Source organism: Theropithecus gelada, chromosome 2, assembly GCF_003255815.1.
Source record: "Theropithecus gelada isolate Dixy chromosome 2, Tgel_1.0, whole genome shotgun sequence".
Taxonomy (NCBI): Eukaryota; Metazoa; Chordata; class Mammalia; order Primates; family Cercopithecidae; genus Theropithecus; species Theropithecus gelada.
The window spans coordinates 92,649,203-92,668,539 of NC_037669.1; the positions used below are offsets into that span (position 1 = coordinate 92,649,203).

The following is a 19,337-nucleotide window of genomic DNA, read 5'->3' on the forward strand; positions in this document are numbered from 1 at the left end:
GCTTTGTCGCCCAGGCTGGAGTGCAGTGGCCGGATCTCAGCTCACTGCAAGCTCCGCCTCCCGGGTTCACGCCATTCTCCTGCCTCGGCCTCCCGAGTAGCTGGGACTACAGGTGCCCGCCATCTTGCCCGGCTAGTTTTTTGTATTTTTTAGTAGAGACGGGGTTTCACCGTGTTAGCCAGGATGGTCTCGATCTGCTGACCTCGTGATCCGCCCGTCTCGGCCTCCCAAAGTGCTGGGATTACAGGCTTGAGCCACTGCGCCCGGCCTATATGAACAATTTTTCATATTAAGTCTTCACATTTTACTGTGCATCACTGACAGCACATCTCATTTCGTGTTAGCCACACTTCAGGTGCTCAGTAGCTGTGTATAGCTTGTAACTGCTGTATTGGACAACACCGCACAAGAAAATGATCCCCAATGACTCAGATTTTTCTATGAAAATGATGGGATGGAGACATTATTGAAAAGAAGTGGGTTTATTAACCCTCCTAATGCTTATGATTTTTATACTACTTTCAGAGATCTGGATTTTCATTTTCCTGCATGTTCAGGTTTCCTGCATGATTCTGAATTAAATTAATTTAGGATAGGCTTCATTCTCTGAACTAAACATATAATATTGTATTTCTCTTTATTCTCATTTGGGTGCCAGAAAGATTATCTTGAATATTGAAATGCTTGTAGTCGTTAAACTAAGATTCATGCTGATTTTTTTATAGGCAACTAAAATATTCCGTGAATGTGTCACCAAGTATAATTTTGGGTACTTGAAAGCTAAGATTTGCAGTGGCACTGCCAAAGTTCCACATAGAGAAATGCATATCTTTGCAGCTAAGGCCACATCAACTCATGCAGAGTAATTTAACTCTGGTGTTATGTTCTAAAATAGATGATAACCAAAAGAGTATCACATCCAAAAGAGAGCACATAGGAAGTTGGGGGAACTTGAAATGTTAACATCTGAGGAACTATTACAAGGACAACAGAGGCTCATTTTACCTGGGGAAGACTCAGACAGCCATAGGAAGTATTTTTAGTTATCTAAAGGCCTGCCAAAAACATAGAGAGGATTACATGTGTCCAAGTGAGCCCAAAGAGCAGTAGCCCTACTGCAGGAAGATTACAAGGAAAGACTTAGACTCAACATGGAGAAGACGTTGCATGGTAACAGATGTCCAAATGGAAATATGCTACTCAAATAACGCCTTTGTTCTCACTGTAGAAGGTGCAGGAAGTGAGGTGGTGATGTCAGTGTGATGGGATAGAGGGAATTCAGGCATTATGTAGTTGTTCTTTGTGTTATCCAATCCTGAAAGCCTCTTCTGGTGTCTTTTCCCTTCCACTTCCTTTGCTTACAGCTAGAACAACAGAGGCAGCAGTTGCTTACCGAACGCCAAAACTTCCACATGGAACAGCTCAAGTATGCTGAATTACGAGCACGACAGCAAATGGAACAGCAGCAGCATGGCCAGAACCCTCAACAGGCCCACCAGCACTCAGGAGGACCTGGCCTGGCCCCACTTGGAGCAGCAGGGCACCCTGGCATGATGCCTCATCAACAGCCCCCTCCTTACCCTCTGATGCACCACCAGATGCCACCACCTCATCCACCCCAGCCAGGTAAGAGGAAGGCCCTGCTCTTGGAAAAAGCTTTTGGTCACTACAGAGGTACAGAGCATCACTGGGGCCAACCACACAGTTGGTGTTTTCTCATGAAGAGATTTCAAAATTTTCATTGTCATCTAGAAAATTGTAGGCATGTGAGATTTAGGGTTATCGCCATATAAGGCCTTCCATGTTCTTTTTCTCTTGGTATGATGCTTTTTTGTTGAGTAGGTCGGTCTCTGAATGGACAGTAATATCTCAGAGTTCATTCAGAATTTATCTTTGGATTATTGATACTTTAAAAAATTTGTAGATATTTTCAAAGATAAACACACGTAACACAGCAAACTCCCATGACCTGGTTTCAACAACCATCATCTTTCTGCCACTTTTACTTTTTGTTACAGAAATCTGCAACCATAGATAAAGTAGAGAGAATAGTATGATAATCCCCCATGTACCTATTGGACAGCTTCAAAATTATCAACATTTTCAAGTCTGTTTTTGTCTTTTCCTCCTCACTTTGGGAAATGAGATAGACTTCAAATATATCTCTAACCAGTGGGAGTCTTATTCTTTTTTTTCTTTTTTTTTGAGACGGAGTCTCGCTCTGCCGCCCAGGCTGGAGTGCAGTGGCCAGACCTCAGCTCACTGCAAGCTCCGCCTCCCGGGTTCAGGCCATTCTCCTGACTCAGCCTCCCGAGTAGCTGGGACTACAGGCGCCCGCCGCCTCGCCCGGCTAGTTTTTTTTGTATTTTTTAGTAGAGACGGGGTTTCACCATTTTAGCCAGGATGGTCTCGATCTCCTGACCTCATGATCCGCCTGTCTCGGCCTCCCAAAGTGCTGGGATTACAGGCTTGAGCCACCGCGCCCGGCCAAAGGAGTCTTATTCTTTAACATAACTATCATCACCATCAAACAAAAGTAACCATAATTCCTAATATCTTTCGTTAAATATCTTTGAGTGCTTAGTTTGTTTGAATCAGTATTCAATTAAGATTCACACATTTGTTGACATGTCTCTTAAAAATCTATGTAATAATTCACCTTCCCTTTTTTGTGCCATTTATGTGTTGAAGAAACCAGGGTTTTTCCGCAACGTGTCTATGCCTAATTATACACCAAAGGTGCATAGTGTCATGTCATATGTCCTAACCCCCACCCCACCTACACACAAACACACATTTCCTATAAACCAGAGGATTGCTCTGGATATTTTATCAGATTCAAATTCACCTTTTTTTTTTTTTTTTTGGAGACACTGTCTTGCTCTGTTGCCTAGGCTGGAGTGCAGTGACATCAGTGACATGATCATGGCTCACTGCAGCCTCAACCCCCCAGGCTCAGTCAATCCTCCCATCACAACCTCCTGAGTAGCTGTGACTACAGGCGCACACCACTACACCTGGCTAATTTTTGGTTATGTTTTTATAAAGATAGGGTTTCGCCTTGTAGCCCAGAGTGATCTTGAACTCCTGGGCTCAAGCAATCCTCCCACCTCGGACTTCCAAAGTCCAGGGATTACAGGCATGAGCTCTACCACACCCAGCCAAGATTAACTTATGAGGTCAGGCATTCTTGTAATGTCAGTTTTTCTTTTTGTGATGCTAAGATTGATCAGTAGTTCTGGTGTTATCGGTTGGATTCATCCATTATAAAAATCCCCATTCAACTTAATTGTTTTAGAATTTAGCATTCAGAATTGCTTCCTGAATTAGCTGTTTTAGTCTGGGCATGATGGTTCATGCCTGTAATTCCAGCACTTTGGGAGGTCGAGGTGGGCAGATCACCTGAGGTCAGGAGTTCGAGACCAGCTTGGCCAAAATGGTGAACCCCCATGTCTACTGAAAATACAAAAATTAGCCAGGCATAGTGGTGCACATCTGCAGTCCCAGCTACTCAGGAGGCTGAGGCATGAGAATTGCTTGAACCTAGGAGGTGGAGGTTGCAGTGAACCAAGATTGTGCCATTGCACTCCAGCCTGGGTGACAGAGTGAGACTGTGTCTCAATTAGTTACCCTGAAAATCAGTTCTCATAGGAAAACCTGGATAAATGCATCATATTTTCCCTCTATTGGTTGTCTGTATAATGAGTTGCTGCCCCCCAGTCACCAAAGGTGACCAGTGAAGGTTTTTTTGTGTATATTTTTAATATTGTAAAATTACAAGTTTTTAAATATTTTGTGTGTTTCAGTCTATCATAGATACTATTTGTGTTTCTTGTTGCTTCTTAAAAGACGTTGGGTCTCACTGAGTTGCCCAGACTAGACCCAAATTCCTGGGCTCAAGCAATCCCCCTGCCTCAGCTTTTGAAGTAGCTGGATTTTAGGCATGTTCCACTGTGCTTGGCATTTTCTTATGCTTAAATTGTCCCATTTGTAGCTTGTGAGAGCTGTTTCAAGTTGGCTATTATTTACTAAATTTTAACCATTTTGGAAGTTGAACTCATAGTTCCTTCAAGCTTAACTGCCAGCATCATTAAAACCTAAGATGTACTTTTAATTCCAGTTCACCCCCCAACCCCACATTCCTTCTCTTCTTAGAGGGCAATATGTGTGAGTGTGTGCTGTGTATTGTTAGTCTAGTGAAAGTCATCTTGTAAGATTTTTATAGTTTGTTTATCAACAGTAATATACTAAGTGCTTAGCCAGAGCCAAAGTTTGTGCTTCTGGGGTTGGGATGCAAATCCTCTGGCCAAGTCATGGTATTATCAACACACTTATTCACAACCCAAAATATATTTTAGGCCTTAGTTTTAGTAGTTTTTGTTGGCTTTACTGAAAAACAGGGCTAAGTTTACTTTGGGAAGCTTTTGTTTAGACACATTCAGAGGATTAATGTGCAATCATGAGATTTACTACCATCACCAGACTTGCCACTCTAAATGACATTTGCAGAGAAAGCCTTAGAAGTTTGCCCTGCTCACAACCAGATGCTTTCTTTCTCAGTCTTCTTCTCTGTCTACTTGAGTGGATCTTAAATTCTCTGTATAGAATCTGATTTTCTCCAGGGTTAAGCTTTCAAAAGATACAAATGCTTAACAGAGTGCAGATCTCAAAGTAATTTTTCAAAAACAGTAGTTATTCAAAAATTAAATTCCTAGGTCAGGCTTGGTGGCTCACACCATTAATTCCAGCACTTTGGGAGACCAAGGTTTGAGGATTGCTTGAACCCAGGAATTTGAGACCAGCATGGGCAATATAGAGAGAAGCTGTCTCTACCAAAAAAAAGCCAGGTGTGGTGGCACTACATACTTGTAGTCCTAGCTACTCAGGAGGCTGAGGTTGGTGGATCACTTCAACCCAGGAGTTTGAGGTTGCAAGTGAGCTGTGATTATGACACTGCACCATTGTACTCCAACCTGGGCAACAGAGTGAGACCCTGTCTCTAAAAAATAAATAAATAAATAAAAATTCAGTTTCTAAAATACTGGGATAAACTTTTAAGAGGAAGTTTACTGTAGCTACATGGTATTTGGCTTTTAATGGTGCTAAAGCATCATATTCACATTAAATCTCACAGAACATCTAAGGAGCACTAGCATCTGCATTTAGTTTGTAAAAGATGAGCAGAGAGGTGCATCTACTTTCTTCCCTAAATGAGATTTTGGTGATAATAGGTATTTGTGTGCCATGCCCCTTACCCACATTGTTTCACTTACTTTTCATTTACTTTTCACTTACTTTTCATTCTCACCTTACAAAGCATGGCAAGGCCACAGAACTTTGCTGCATGGTGGAGCCAGGATTCACACTGAGCTCCATCTAATTGCAAAGTGAGGCCAGTGCCACAGTGCTGCCTCCCGTGACAGAAGACTAAGGGGATTTACAGCAGATTCAGATACAGCTATTCTAGTGAAGCAGTGCCAGCAAACTAGAGTTCATAAAAATAGTCTTTGGAAGAGAAATAGGTCATTTTAATCTTTTTACTTTCTCACAAAAATAGACTTTTCTAAAGTGAATTTGTAAAGGAAAGAATTATTGAGTGCAGTGCATGATGAGAGGTTTTTTTTATTTTTAGTCTATGACAAGATAGTCTTATGATTTTTTTATTGAAATAAAATGTACATTTTGGATAATGCACAATCATAAATATTCAGCTGAGGGTTTTTTTTTTATTTTTTTTACTTCCTTTATACTTACAGAATTGATGAGTTTTAACAGAGAATATTCATGTGTAACGAACACACAGAGGCCCTCATCATACTCAGTCACCTTCTAGCACCTGACTTCTAGCACCGTAGACTAGTTGGGCTGGTTGAATGTTATCTAAATGTAACCACAATGATATTTATTATATCTGGCTGCTTTCCTTGTTTTGTTTTGTTTTATTTTGTTTTGTTTTGTTTTGTTTTGTCAGGACCATACTCTGTCACCCAGGCTAGAATGCAGGGACACCATCAGGGCTCACTGCAGCCTCAACCTCCCACCTCAGCCTCTTGAGTAGTTGGGACCACAGGTGCACACCACCACGCCCCACTGCTTTTTAAATTTTTTTGTAGAGGCATGGGCTCACTATATTTCCCAGGCTGGTCTTGAACTCCTGGGCTCAAGCACTCCTCTCACCTCTGCCTCCCAAAGTGTTGGGACTACAAGCTTGAGCCACCATGCCCGGCCACATCTGGCTTCTTTCACTCAACACTGTGTATCTGGGATGCATCCACATTGTTGTTAGTGATCGTACATTTGTTCCTTCTGTATGCTATACAGTGTTCTGTGGCTGTATTATTTACTAGTCTGTTTTCCTGTTGGACATTTGACTGATTTCTGGGTTTTAGTTATTACGAATAGTTTGTGCTGTTGTGAAATACATGAGCACATGTCTTTTGATAAGATATATATGTACATTTCTGTTGTATATATCCCTGAGGTATAGAATTGAGTATTTATGAACCTAAGAGTGGATCATAAGATATGCATATGTTCAGATTAATAGATGCTGCCAAACTTTTTGCACAGTGGTGGTGCCTGTTTACACTCTAGCAGTATGTGAGAGTTCCAGCAATTCAAGATAATAATTTTCCCAAATTATCCCTTTGTTGCGTTGCTTTGGAGTTTGAATGTAAAATTAAGTCTGTTAAAGAGTAAAATTAAGAGCAACAGCAAATTAGGCTGGGCGCACTGGCTCATGCCTGTAATCCCAACACTTTGGGAAGCCAAGGCAGGTGGATCACTTGAGGCCAGGAGTTCGAGACCAGCGCCTGGCCAACATGGCAAAACCCCATCTCTACTAAAAACAGAAAAATTAGCCGGGTATGGTGGCACACGCTTGTGATTCCAGCTACTCAGGAGGCCAAGGCATGGACCCAATTGCTTGGACCCGGGAGGCAGAGGTTGCAGTGAGCTGAGATCATGCCACTGCACTCCAGTGTGGGCAACAGAGTGAGAGACTCTATCTCAAAAAAAAAAAAAAGTAAATTAAATACGCTGTTTTAAAGTTATCGGTTCAGAAAAAGCTGGTTCTAACAGGTAGGTCTGATAGACCATATTCTAAAGGTCAGCTACAGAGTACTTTCAAACCAGGACAAGTAAGATTGTCCGTAGCGTTCTGGGGCCAGAATGGCTTTAGTCTCTGAGTTGCCACAGGGTAAGAACTATGAGCAGGTCCTTCCAACTTATGATTCCTAAGTTCCAGAAAAGTTAACAGGCCACAACTTACATTGGGAGCTGAAGACTGTCTGGGTCAGTTGGCTGTCTTTGGTATTTGGCTAGACTTTATGATACATGATGGGAATAATCAGCCTCTGAATGCCAGTAAGGTTGGGGAAATGCTGAGAGCAGGGACTAGGCAGATTTATTACCAAGTGGTTAATTTTTCATCTCTCTGGCTTCTGTATAAGTATGCAGATAAGTTACATGTAATTTTTCTCTACACAACTCTCCATCAGTTAGTGGTGGAGCCTGTTAAAGTAGCAGCTTGGTATTATGAATCTGCTAGGCTCTCAAACACTTACGGACTTCTAGGTTTCAGTGTAACTGGTGTAAGCTGGTACCTGTACATATGCCATTTAATTCGTACCTGTACCCCTCTGTAAGTCCTTCAGCCCCTCTGCCCCATCCCCTACCTTTGATTCATCAAATGCTTGTAATTTTTGTTTAGAGACGACTGTGTGCATGCCTCTATTGCTCTTCCTTGGCTCTTATTATTTTGTTCCTATCTCTTATAGTGTCCTAACTTGGTTTCTTCCTACCAAACAAAAAGACAAGGGAAGTATCTGTAGTAGAGTGTTTCTGGTATCCAGTTGGCAAATGGAAACTGAAGGTTGGCCCCACCTGTTCTGTTTGTTTAGGTTTTGTTGATCTTAATGAAATACACAGCACTGCATTTCATTCCTTTTCATTTAAACTATAAAATTGTATCAAATGATGCCTACATTAAGATTCTCCCTATAAGGCTGCCATTCCAGATGGCAAAAGGTGAACAGTCATAATAGAAACCAATTCTTAAGCACATGTGTGTTATTCCCTTGACCATACCCTGGCCCATGGTATCTGTTAATATGAAAGCACATGGGGAACCATAGAGGAGAATGGCCCAGGTGGTGGCTGCTGTTTGCTGAGGTGTGCTGCTTACTCGAGCAGGAGGGCACCTCTGACTTCCTGGGATCTCCGGTTTTTTGTTTTGTTTTGTTTTTTGGTTTTTTTGAGACAGAGTTTTGCTGTTGTCACCCAGGCTGGAGTGCAATTTTGTAGTCTTGGCTCACCACAACCTCTGCCTCCCGGGTTAAAGCAATTCTCCTGCCTCAGCCTTCCGAGTAGCTGGGATTACAGGCACCTGCAACCATGCCCAGCTAATTTTTTTATTTTTGGTAGAGACAGGGTTTCACCATGTTGGTCAGGCTGGTCTTCAGCTCCTGACCTCAGGTGATCCACCCGCCTCGGCCTCCCAAAATGCTGGGATTACAAGTGTGAGCCACTGCACCTGGCGGGATCTCCTTTAAGTTGAGATGGTCAGGACTGTAGGAACTTTAGCACATGTTTAAAGGAAGATTACCTATCATTAAGTTGGAAGGAAATGACAGAAATCTAGTATATAATTATAGTGGTAATCTCTCCATAGGCAGGGATGTATTTTAGTAGAGGCAAGGTCTCACTATGTTGCCCAGGTTGGTCTCAAACTCTTGAGCTCAAGTGTCCCTCTCGCCTTGGCCTCCCAAAGTGCTGGGACTACAGGCATGAGCCACTAGGCCCAGCCCATCCTAGGCATTTGTAATAAATGAGACACTCTTGAATATTCTTGCCTCATGGATCTTAAGTCAGCTGCCTGCATTGGGGAAGCCTTTGTGTGTGCTCGATGTGTGTAAGCAGAGGGAAAGAACATGTTTGATTTAAATATTTTCATTGTTTCATCATTATTAATAGTGTAAGAATTTTTGAAAGTGCCTAGAAAATCAGAATAGAATTGGTCTGATTTGATGAGAACTCAGACATAATACAGTGATATTCTAATGATAAAACTAGAATGGGCTGGAAATGATGGCTCACGCCCATCATTTCCTAGCACTTGGGAGGCCAAGGCAGGCAGATTGCTTGAGCTCAGGAGTTCGAGACCAACCTAGGCAACATGATGAAACCCTGTCTCTACGAAAATAAAAAAATTTGCCGGGTGTGGTGGCATGCGCCTGTGGTTCCAGCTACTTGGGAGGCTGAGGCAGAAGGATCACTTGAGCCCAGGAGGTCGAGGCTGCGTTGAGCCAAGATCGTGCCACTGCACTCCAGCCTGGGCGATAGAGCAAGACCCTGTCTTTAAAAAAAAAAACAAACTTTTTTTTGAGACAGGGTTTTGCTGTGTCGCCCAGCCTGGAGTACAGTTGTGCAGTCATGGCCCACTGCAGCCTCGAATTCCTGGGCTCAAGCAATACTCTCACTTCAGCCACCTGAGTAGCCGGGACTACAGGCATGTGCCACCACACCCAGCTACACTTGGCTTTTTAAGCCCCTCAGACCTACTTACCAACCGTACCTCATGAGAAATAAAGCTCAGGAAAGGATTACAACCAGTTATCACTTTCTAACCCACCCCTGGACTCAACCCCACACTGAAAAAGAAAAGCAATAGCCTGGCCGAGCGTGGTGGCTCACATCTGTAATCCTAGCACTTTGGGAGGCCAATGTAGGCAGATCACCCGAGGTCAGGAGTTTGGGACCAGCCTGGGCAACATGGCGAAACCCCATCTCTACTAAAAGTACAAAACTTAGTCGGCCATGGTGGCAGGCACCTGTAATCCCAGCTACGCAGGAGGCTGAGGCAGAAGAATCACTTGAACCCAGGAGGCAGAGGTTGCAGTGAGCCAAGATCACACCACTGCACCACTCCAGCCTGGGCGACAAGAGTGAGACTCCGTCTCAAAAAAAAAAGAAAAAAGCAATAGCCCGTCACATCAGCCAAGATTTTATTATCTGCGGTGCCTTTGGTCCTACTTGCATCATGTGATAACAAGGCTGCCATGCTACTTTCCGGAGTAGCAGGTTACCCTCACAAAGAGAACAGTGAGGGCCCAGTCTTCAACAAAGAGAGTCTGTCACAGGCACCCCCAGGAAGCTGCTGTGGGGAAGGCACAGTCTCTGAGGAGCCTAGGCTTCCCCTCACTTGGCCCTGATTTTGTTATTTCCGTTCTCCAGGGGACTCAGCCAGAGGATGTGGCTTATATAGACAGTTAGAAATGGATTGATGAAATGTGCTCAAGACTGGAAATTCACAGGTTCCCTTTCCTAGATTAACTTTCTTTTCCTACCCTCCTTTCCCAACCCAAAGTATAGAATTAAGATACTTTACTAATATTCCATTAAGTGTCATGAGTGTAATGCTTTAGTAAAAGATATAATAAACCTGAAAGAGAATGAGGGATTTTTCTACTAGTTAAACTTAATTTTAGCAAACCTTTTAATTTTTCAGGCTTCAGATGCCTGCTGTTTAAAAAAAAAAAAAAAAGAAAAGAAAAAAAGCTTGTATGTAGGTCAGACTGCCACCATTCTAAGCTTTGATACTGCTGTTTTGATGCGCACGCTCTCTCTCTCTCATTTTCTTCCTCTCCCTGTCTGTTGGGAAAAAAATACCTGATTTTTTTTTTTTTTTAAATGGAAAAGACATACACCCTTTACTTCGTTTGCCAAGGCCTGTTCCTATGCATTTCAGATTTGTGTGGGCCAGATCTCTTTTTTTTTTTTTTTTTTTTTTTTTTTTTTTGAGACGCAGTCTTGCTCTGTCTCCCAGGCTGGGGTGCAGTGGCCGGATCTCAGCTCACTGCAAGCTCCGCCTCCCGGGTTTACACCATTCTCCTGCCTCAGCCTCCGGAGTAGCTGGGACTACAGGCGCCCGCCACCTCGCCCGGCTAGTTTTTTGTATTTTTTAGTAGAGACGGGGTTTCACCGTGTTAGCCAGGATGGTCTCGATCTCCTGACCTCGTGATCCGCCCGTCTTGGCCTCCCAAAGTGCTGGGATTACAGGCCTGAGCCACCGCGCCCGGCCCAGATCTCTTAATGTTAGTAAGAATTAATGGAAATGCCTTCGGACACTGTTGTTCATTTAAAAGTGGTGAGACCTGTATTAAGACACCACAAAAACCATAAGGATGTTTAGGTTTCGTAAGGACAAGGGTTGCTTTACGAGAAATTGATTTTGTCTTCTCCTGAGTCTTCTTAAATTCTACCCATTTCAGATTTCATCCTTGGAAGTTACCTTTTCTAAGGGGAAAGTTACTCCTTCGAAAGGAAGGTGGGGTAAAGGAAAAGAGAATGGACTTCAGGATCAGAATGACCTGGATTTGAATCTCAGCTCAGTCTCTTGTTCATTGTGACTTTGGGCCAAATTACATAGCTTCTCTGAGGCTTAGTTTCCTTATCTCAAAACTGGGCCCTTACTATCATCTTCCTAACAACCTGGAGGCTTCAAAGAGATAACTGTCACATCACCTGGCATGGTCGACCCTTACTCAGCCTTATTCTTACCTCCTTTCCTGTCTTTTCTCTAAACCCACTGCCCCAGGTACACCAGTGCTGAGTTGCATAGCATCTGACAGAAGGAACCTCTGGACAGCAAAGGGACATCATTCACTCTTAGAGTACCCTTTGCTTTCCTGCGAGATGTTTGTCTTTGCAAGGTGCCATAAGCAGAAGTAAATTGCTTTTCCTCTATACCTTCATTTTTGCTGCTGAGAAGCTGTTGTCCTCTCCTACTCAGAACACCTGTATCCTAGTGGCTTTATGACCTTGTTTGTGACAATAGGATAAAGAATCTTTTCCACAAGGCTTTAGAATTTATAATAAATGAAAAGAAAGAAAGGTTTTTTATCTGTTGGTCTAACAGCCTTGGAAAACCCTAAAGCTGCCCTATCCCAGCTTGTATTCATAAAGATGTAGGGAAATAGGTAAATGGGCCACTGCCACTGAGAAGATAGCTTTGGAAATAGTACTACTGGACTTAAGAGCAAGAGCCTGCAGGCATTTCCCAGTGCATGATAGGTAGACATCACTTCATGGGCGTTTGTCAGTCAGCCAGTGATGCTCCTCTTTGCCAGATTGTTTCTTGAATAGTTGATTTCTCTGCTGGAACATACACTCTGAATTGCTGGTTCAGAAAGTAATTTCTGTCTGGAGCTGAGCATGGGGCAAATAACAGGTCAATCAGTTTGGTGACACCAGGGTTTGCATCACATTGTCTCTGAGCACCTGTTAGACCCCTCTCCCCCAGACCTTGATTGTCAGAGGTGCACACTGGCTGCAAGCACCATCTCTAGAATCAGAGTACCTACATCAGATCTGAGCTCCCTCATTTACAGCTTTATGACATTGGGCAGGCTACTTAATCTTTGTGTCCTCCCCTTTCTTTCACAGGGATAATAGTGCCTGGTTTATAGTGTTGTATAGGGATTGAATGAGTTAACATTTATAAAACTCTTAAGTACAGTGCCTAAGGCATACCACATGTTTCCTACATAGTTTCCTGAGGCTGCTATAATTTTTTTGAGACAAGAATTTTGCTCTTGTCATTCAGGCTGGAGTTCAGTGGTGTGATCTCTGCTAACTCTAACCTCCGCCTCCTGGGTTCAAGTGATTCTCCTGCCTCAGCTTCCCAAGTAGCTGGGATTACAGGCATATGCACTCCTGGCTAATTGTTGTATTATTAGTAGAGACGGGGTTTCACCATGTTGGCCAGGTGGTGTCAAACTTCTGACCTCAGGTGATCCACCCTCCTTGGCCTCCCAAAGTGCTGGTATTACAGGCATGAGCTACTGCACCCAGCCTGTCATAATAACTTAATACAAGAGAAATTTATTCTTACTCTCTGGGAAATCAGGTCCAATATCCAGCAAAGCCATGCTCCTTCCAGGGTGTATAGGGAAGAATCCTGTTCCTTGTCTCTTCCAACTTCTGGTGGCTTGCAGCATTCCTTGTCTTATGGCCACGTCTTTCTTTGCTCCATCTTTACATCACCTTCTCCTCTCTATGTCTCTGTCTCTGTGTGTCTCTCTCTCTTTTTTTTTTTTTTTTTTTTTTTGAGACAGAGTCTCTCTGTCGCCCAGGCTGGAGTGTGCAGTGGCGCGATCTCAGCTCACTGCATTCTCCACCTCCCAGGTTCAAACGATCTTCTCCTCAGCCTTCCGAGTAGCTGTGACCACAGGCATGTACCACCACACACAGCTGATTTTTGCTTTTTTTTTTTTTTTTTTTTTTTTTTGAGACGGAGTCTGGCTCTGTTGCCCAGGCTGGAGTGCAGTGGCCGGATCTCAGCTCACTGCAAGCTCCGCCTCCCAGGTTCACGCCATTCTCCTGCCTCAGCCTCCCGAGTAGCTGGGACTACAGGCGCCCGCCACCTCGCCCGGCTAATTTTTTTTGTATTTTAGTAGAGACGGGGTTTCACCGTGTTAGCCAGGATGGTCTCGATCTCCTGAACTCGTGATCCGCCCGTCTCGGCCTCCCAAAGTGCTGGGATTACAGGCTTGAGCCACCGCGCCCGGCCGATTTTTGCATTTTTAGTAGTGACAAGGTTTCACTATGTTGGCCAGGCTGGTCTTGAACTCCTGACCTCAGCCTCCCAAAGTACTGGGATTACAGGCGTGAGCCACTGTGCCGGGCCACATACATAGCTTTATTCAATAAAGTCTCAGGAAACCAAAGCTCAGGGATTCAGAGAGAGAGGAGGAGACCTGTGAAGGGTGGCAATATGTTCTTCCTAACTTGTTTAAGGCCTCTGTCCAGGTCGGACTTGGTGGAAGGAGGCAACCTGTACCTGTTGATAAACACGGGTGGCATTATTTCTCCTAGTATATGGCTTCCCTTTGTCACAACAAGTCCATTAGGAGTGTTCTTTCGTCTGCAGGCTAGTGTTGTACTTTTTAGCTTAAAAGTAGGCCTCCTGTTTCCAGCAGCAACGAAGTCATCTCCTGTCATCCTTCACACCACCTAGAATACCATTAGAGAATCATTAGTAGTGATTTAGAGTGTGGAAAACAAAGCATTGCTTTTATTAATGGCCTAGCAGGTGATGTGGGGTAGGAAGAGAGCAAAAAACGGGCCTCCAAAAGGGAGCTGGGACAGTACCACCTTAAAAACAAAGGTACCACCTTAAAAACAAAGCTGGGACAGTACTACCTTAAAAACTGCCCCTTTGACAGTTTGTGGAGAATCTTAGAATAGTAAGTCTCTGTGTTTGCCACTGCTCTATTTGAAACTCTGGGAGTTCTATACCTTCTTCCCTTTACACATACCTCTGTATTTCATTGTGTGGCTGCCCAGCCTATATCTCCTGTTCCCAAAGCAAAAGTTCTGTGTCCTCTTCACATCATCCCATCTTCACACTCCCAGCAGTCAGATACCAAACCCAAATTCATTCTCCATCTCAGTTCCATGCTCACCCTTCCTCCTTGCTCTGTCACCAATCCCCAGGATGCCTGTTTTTAAGGAACCTGCGGCTGGGCACAGTAGCTCACACTCATAGTCTCAGCAACTCAGGAGACTGAGGTAGGAGGATCATTGAGCCTAGGAGTTTGAAACCAGCCTGGGCAACATAGCAAGGCCCCATCTGTATAAAAAATTAGCTGGTATGGGCCGACCGCGGTAGCTCAAACGCCTGTAATCCCAGCACTTTGGGAGGCTGAGGCAGGTGGATCACGAGGTCAGGAGATCAAGACCATCCTGGCTAACACGGTGAAAACCCATCTCTACTAAAAATACAAAAAATTAGCCAGGCGTGGTGGCGAGCACCTGTAGTCCCAGCTACTCAGGAGGCTGAGGCGGGAGAATGGCGTGAACCCACGAGGCGGAGCTTGCAGTGAGTGGAGACTGCGCCACTGCACTCCAGCCTGGGCAACAGAGTGAGACTCCGTCTCAAAAAATAAAAAATTAAATAAATAAACTAGCTGACGTGGTGGTGCACACCTGTAATTCTAGCTACTCAGGAAGTTGAGGTGGGGGCATCACTTGAACCCAGGAGTTCACTGCTTTAGTGAGCTATGATCATACCACTGTACTCCAGCCTGGGTGACAGAGCAAGACCTCATCTCTCTCTTTTTTTTTTTTTTTTTTTTTTTTGAGACTGAGTCTTGCTCTGTCGTCCAGGCTTGAGTGCAGTGGGGCAATCTCAGCTCAGCTCACTGCAACTCCTGCCTCAGCCTCCTGAGTAGCTGGGATTACAGGTGTGCGCCAGCATGCCCAGCTAATTTTTGTATTTTTAGTAGAGATGGGGTTTCATCGCGTTGGTCAGGCTAGTCTCAAACACCTGACCTCATGATCCACCCGCCTTAGCCTCCTAAAGTGCCGGGATTACAGGCATGAGCCACTGCCCCCAACCAAGACCTCATCTCTTTTATTAAAAAAAAAAAAAAAGAAGGAACTTGCAGAGTGCCATCTCCTATTCTTGTCTATCTCATCAACCTGACATTCAGCCCATACTTCTCTGCAAAAGCGCTTTTTCTCTGCTCTAGGCACTAACTCCTCTGCATCCCTTCTTAAAGCTTTCTATCCTAGCTGGGCATGGTGGCATGCACCTGTAACCCTAGCTACAGAGGAGGCTGAGGGAGGAGAATCACGTGAGCCCAGGAGGTCTAGTTCAGCCTGGGCAACATAGCAAGACCCCATCTTTTTTTCTTCTTCTTCTTCTTCTTTTTTTTGAGACGGAGTCTGACTCTGTCACCCAGGCTGGAGTGCAATGGCATGATCTCAGCTCACTGCAACCTCCACCTCCCAGGTCCAAGCAGTTCCCTGCCTCAGCCTCCCGAGTAGCTGAGATTACAGGCGCCTGCCACCATGCCTGTAACCACCATGGGGTTTCACCATCTTGACCAGACTGGTCTTGAACTCCTGACCCCTTGATCCACCCGCCTTGGCCTCCCAAAGTGCTGGAATTAGAGGCATGAGCCACCGCACATGGCCAAGACCCCATCTCTTAAACATTTTCTAAAAAATTGCTTTCCATCCCACAGAAAATTAGGTTCAATCTTCTCTTCTCTTCACAACTTTTCACTAAGTCTTCTGTAGCCTTACTATTGAAGTTCTCACCCCTTGTTCTACATGCATGACTCTTTTTTGAATTAATGTAGCCCTTTTTCCTTTGAATCATGACAGACCCAGCAGTTTTGTTTTATTTTTGTTTTGGGGAAAAAAAAAAAAAAAACCTGGCCGGTCTTGGTAGCTCACGCCTGTAATCCCAGCACTTTGGGAGGCCAAGGCAGACAGATCACAAGGTCAAGAGATTGAGACCTTCCTGACCAACATGGTGAAACTCGGTCTCTACTAAAAATACAAAAATTAACTGGGCATGGTGGCGTGAGCCTATAGTTTCAGCTCTTCAGGAGACTGAGGCAGGAGACTCACTTGAACTGGGGAGGCAGAGGTTGCAGTGAGTCGAGATCGCCCCACTGTACTCCAGCCTGGGCAACAGAGCAAGACTCTTGTCTCAAAAAACAACAAAACAAAAAAACCTTTATAAGCCTCAGTGTAATACAGATGAAAGATAGTAAGGTACCACAGAAGGGTATGGTATTTATGTAGATGCTACATATAAATGGTACCTCTCAGTTATAATGGGAGTGATATTCACATTATTTTCTGATTGTTTAACTTAGGCTTGGCTGTGTGTTTATTTTATATTTATTTATTTATTTATTTATTTTGAGATGAAATTTCACTCTTGTTGCCCAGGCTGGAGTGCAATGGCTCGTTCTTGGCTCACTGCAACCTCCGCCTCTCCAGTTCAAGCGATTCTCCTGCCTCAGCCTTCAGAGTAGCTGGGATTACAGGTGCCCGCCACCACATCTGGCTAATTTTTGTGTATTTTTATTAGAGACAGAGTTTCAACATGTTGGCCAGGCTGATCTTGAACTCCTGACCTCAGGTGATTTGCTCGCCTCGGCCTCCCAAAGTACTGGGATTACAGGTGGTGAGCCACCGCGCCCACTTGGCCATGTGTTGTTGTTGTTTTTTTTTAATCTTAACCCATACACAAACTTTTCTAGCAGCTTTATTCATAGTAGCCAAAAAGTGAGAAGCACTGGATGTCCTCTTTAAGGTGTGTGGTCCATCCACAGCAGGGAGCACCACCCAGCACTGAGAGGAACAGCCTGTGACTGCATACACAACCGGTGACTCTCCAGGAAATTACCTGGAGTGAAAAAAGAAGCCAATTCCAAAACATTGCAAACAGTGCTTCCACTTATATAGTACATTCCTGCAACAACAGGTCAGAGATGGAGAATAGAGGAGCGGCTGCAGGAGTCAGGATGGGTTGTAGGGATGTAGGTATGCAGATCTTATCAAGGGTACCTGCTGTCCTGCAGCATATTCCCTGGGGGTGGGCCAAGGCACCCAGGATTTCTGTTATTTCTTACTGGTTTGTGGATCTACAAGCATGTGGCTTCACAGTCCCATCACAAGGATGCCTGAGTCCTTGGGTCCCTGCTGTCCCAGGTGTTTTTAGGATTAGTCCTATCCCTAATCCCTTTCCTTCACTTTACTTACATCTCATCCACAATTCCAAGTTACTCACAAATTTTTATTGATCAGCTGGAAAGTCTTCATTATTTTTGGCTTGCTCCTTCCATGGTTTTTCCTTGATTTGCCTTTCACTCCTTTATGTGCACTCATCGTTCATATGCCTTGTAGTATTCTTGCCATTTGTCCCTTTTATCTCTGAGTCAATCCCTAGATTGGCAGACTCTCCAACACTGCCTATTTCTGTCCTAGCTACACGGCACAAGTACAAAAAGACAAAAATTAATGATGGTCAGTTGGTCCTAGTGGCAGTGTCCACGTAGGAGTAGATTCAGCAGCTGCTCTTGGTTTTGCCAAAGTGATTTGACCAAGTTATTTTCCAGCAAGCGGATCTCTGAGACTCCTCTGCCGGGCTTTGCATTACATTATAGAGTGCAGAAAGATGGGCCAGAGGGCCCAAAACTCACTATTCTGTATATTCTGGGACATAATGTTGATGTATTTTGCTTTAAAAAGTAGTCCCTGGAAGACTGGACTACCTTAATTCCTAATTCTTTTTTTTTTTTTTTTTTTTTGACAGAGTTTCACTCTTGTTACCCAGGCTGGGGTGCAGTGGTGCAATCATGGCTCACTGCAACCTCCGCCTTCTGGGTTCAAGCAGTTCTCCTGCCTCAGCCTCCCAAGTAGCTGAGATTACAGGAGCATGCCACTATGCCCGGCTAATTTTAGTATTTTTAGTAGAGATGGGGTTTCACCATGTTGGTCAGGCTAGTCATGAACTCCTGACCTCAGGCGTGAACCACCGTGCCCAGCCCCTTATTCCTAATTCTCATACTTCATTGTAGTTCTCTTTGTTGACACCCCTGAAGTAAGGGGCTCCTCTCTTAGGTTCTTGGGTCAAGGAACAGCCACTGGAGATAGGCAGGGTGTGGTTTGAAGCTTTGTTTAGATAGACCTCTTTCTGTAGTGACAGAGAGTCTTTATTTGAATTATCTTCAATACTGCTTTGTGTATTTTAATTTGGTCCAATCTCCAAATTTTTCAAGATTAAGCATTCTTATTTCTAGCTGTCTCAGTACTGTCTTCTAACCTATATTCAGTTTCATACAGTTGTCCTTACATAGATAGTAAAGTCCCTAGATTTAAAGAAAAACTACATTGATTCTCTTTTCTTATTCTGTAGAGAATATAATTTGTCCTACATAAAAAAATTTCAGGCCAGGCACGGTGGCTCACGCCTGTAATCCCAACACTTCAGGAGGCTGAGGCAGGCAGATCACTTGAGGTCAGGAGTTCGATACCAGCCTGGGCAACATGGTGAAACCCTGTCTCTACAGAAAATGCAAAAGTTATCCAGGTATGGTGGTGCACACCTGTAATCCCAGCTACTCGGGAGGCTGAGACAGGAGAATTGCTTGAACCTGGGAGGCGGAGGTTGCAGTGAGCCAAGATGGCGACAGAGCAAGATTCTGTCTAAAAAAAAAAATAAAATAAGCCTTGATTGTGCCCATTAAACTATTCTTCTTGATTTATTCCTCTTTAAAACCAAGACTACGGCCGGGTGCGGTGGCTCATACCTACAAACCCAGCACTTTGGGAGCCTGAGGTGGGTGGATCACTTGAATAGCCGGGCGAGGTGGTGGGTGCCTGTAGTCCCAGCTACTCGGGAGGCTGAGGCAGGAGAATGGCGGGAACCCGGGAGGCAGAGCTTGCAGTGAGCGGAGATGGCGCCACTTGCACTCCAGCCTGGGTGACAGAGCGAGACTCTGTCTCAAAAAAAAAAAAAAAAAAAAAAAAAA

General features: G+C 44.3%; 1 protein-coding gene across 3 annotated transcripts in view; it reads left to right on the forward strand.

Moving 5' to 3' along the window:
• Positions 1-19,337, forward strand: part of SMARCC1 (SWI/SNF related, matrix associated, actin dependent regulator of chromatin subfamily c member 1) — a 202,416-nt gene that overhangs the window by 176,850 nt on the left and 6,229 nt on the right. For all 3 annotated transcript variants that reach the window (XM_025374994.1, XM_025374993.1, XM_025374992.1), the window contains exon 26: positions 1,365-1,626. In XM_025374994.1, coding sequence (XP_025230779.1) covers positions 1,365-1,626 — 262 coding nt within the window. The remainder of the gene's footprint in view (positions 1-1,364; positions 1,627-19,337) is intronic.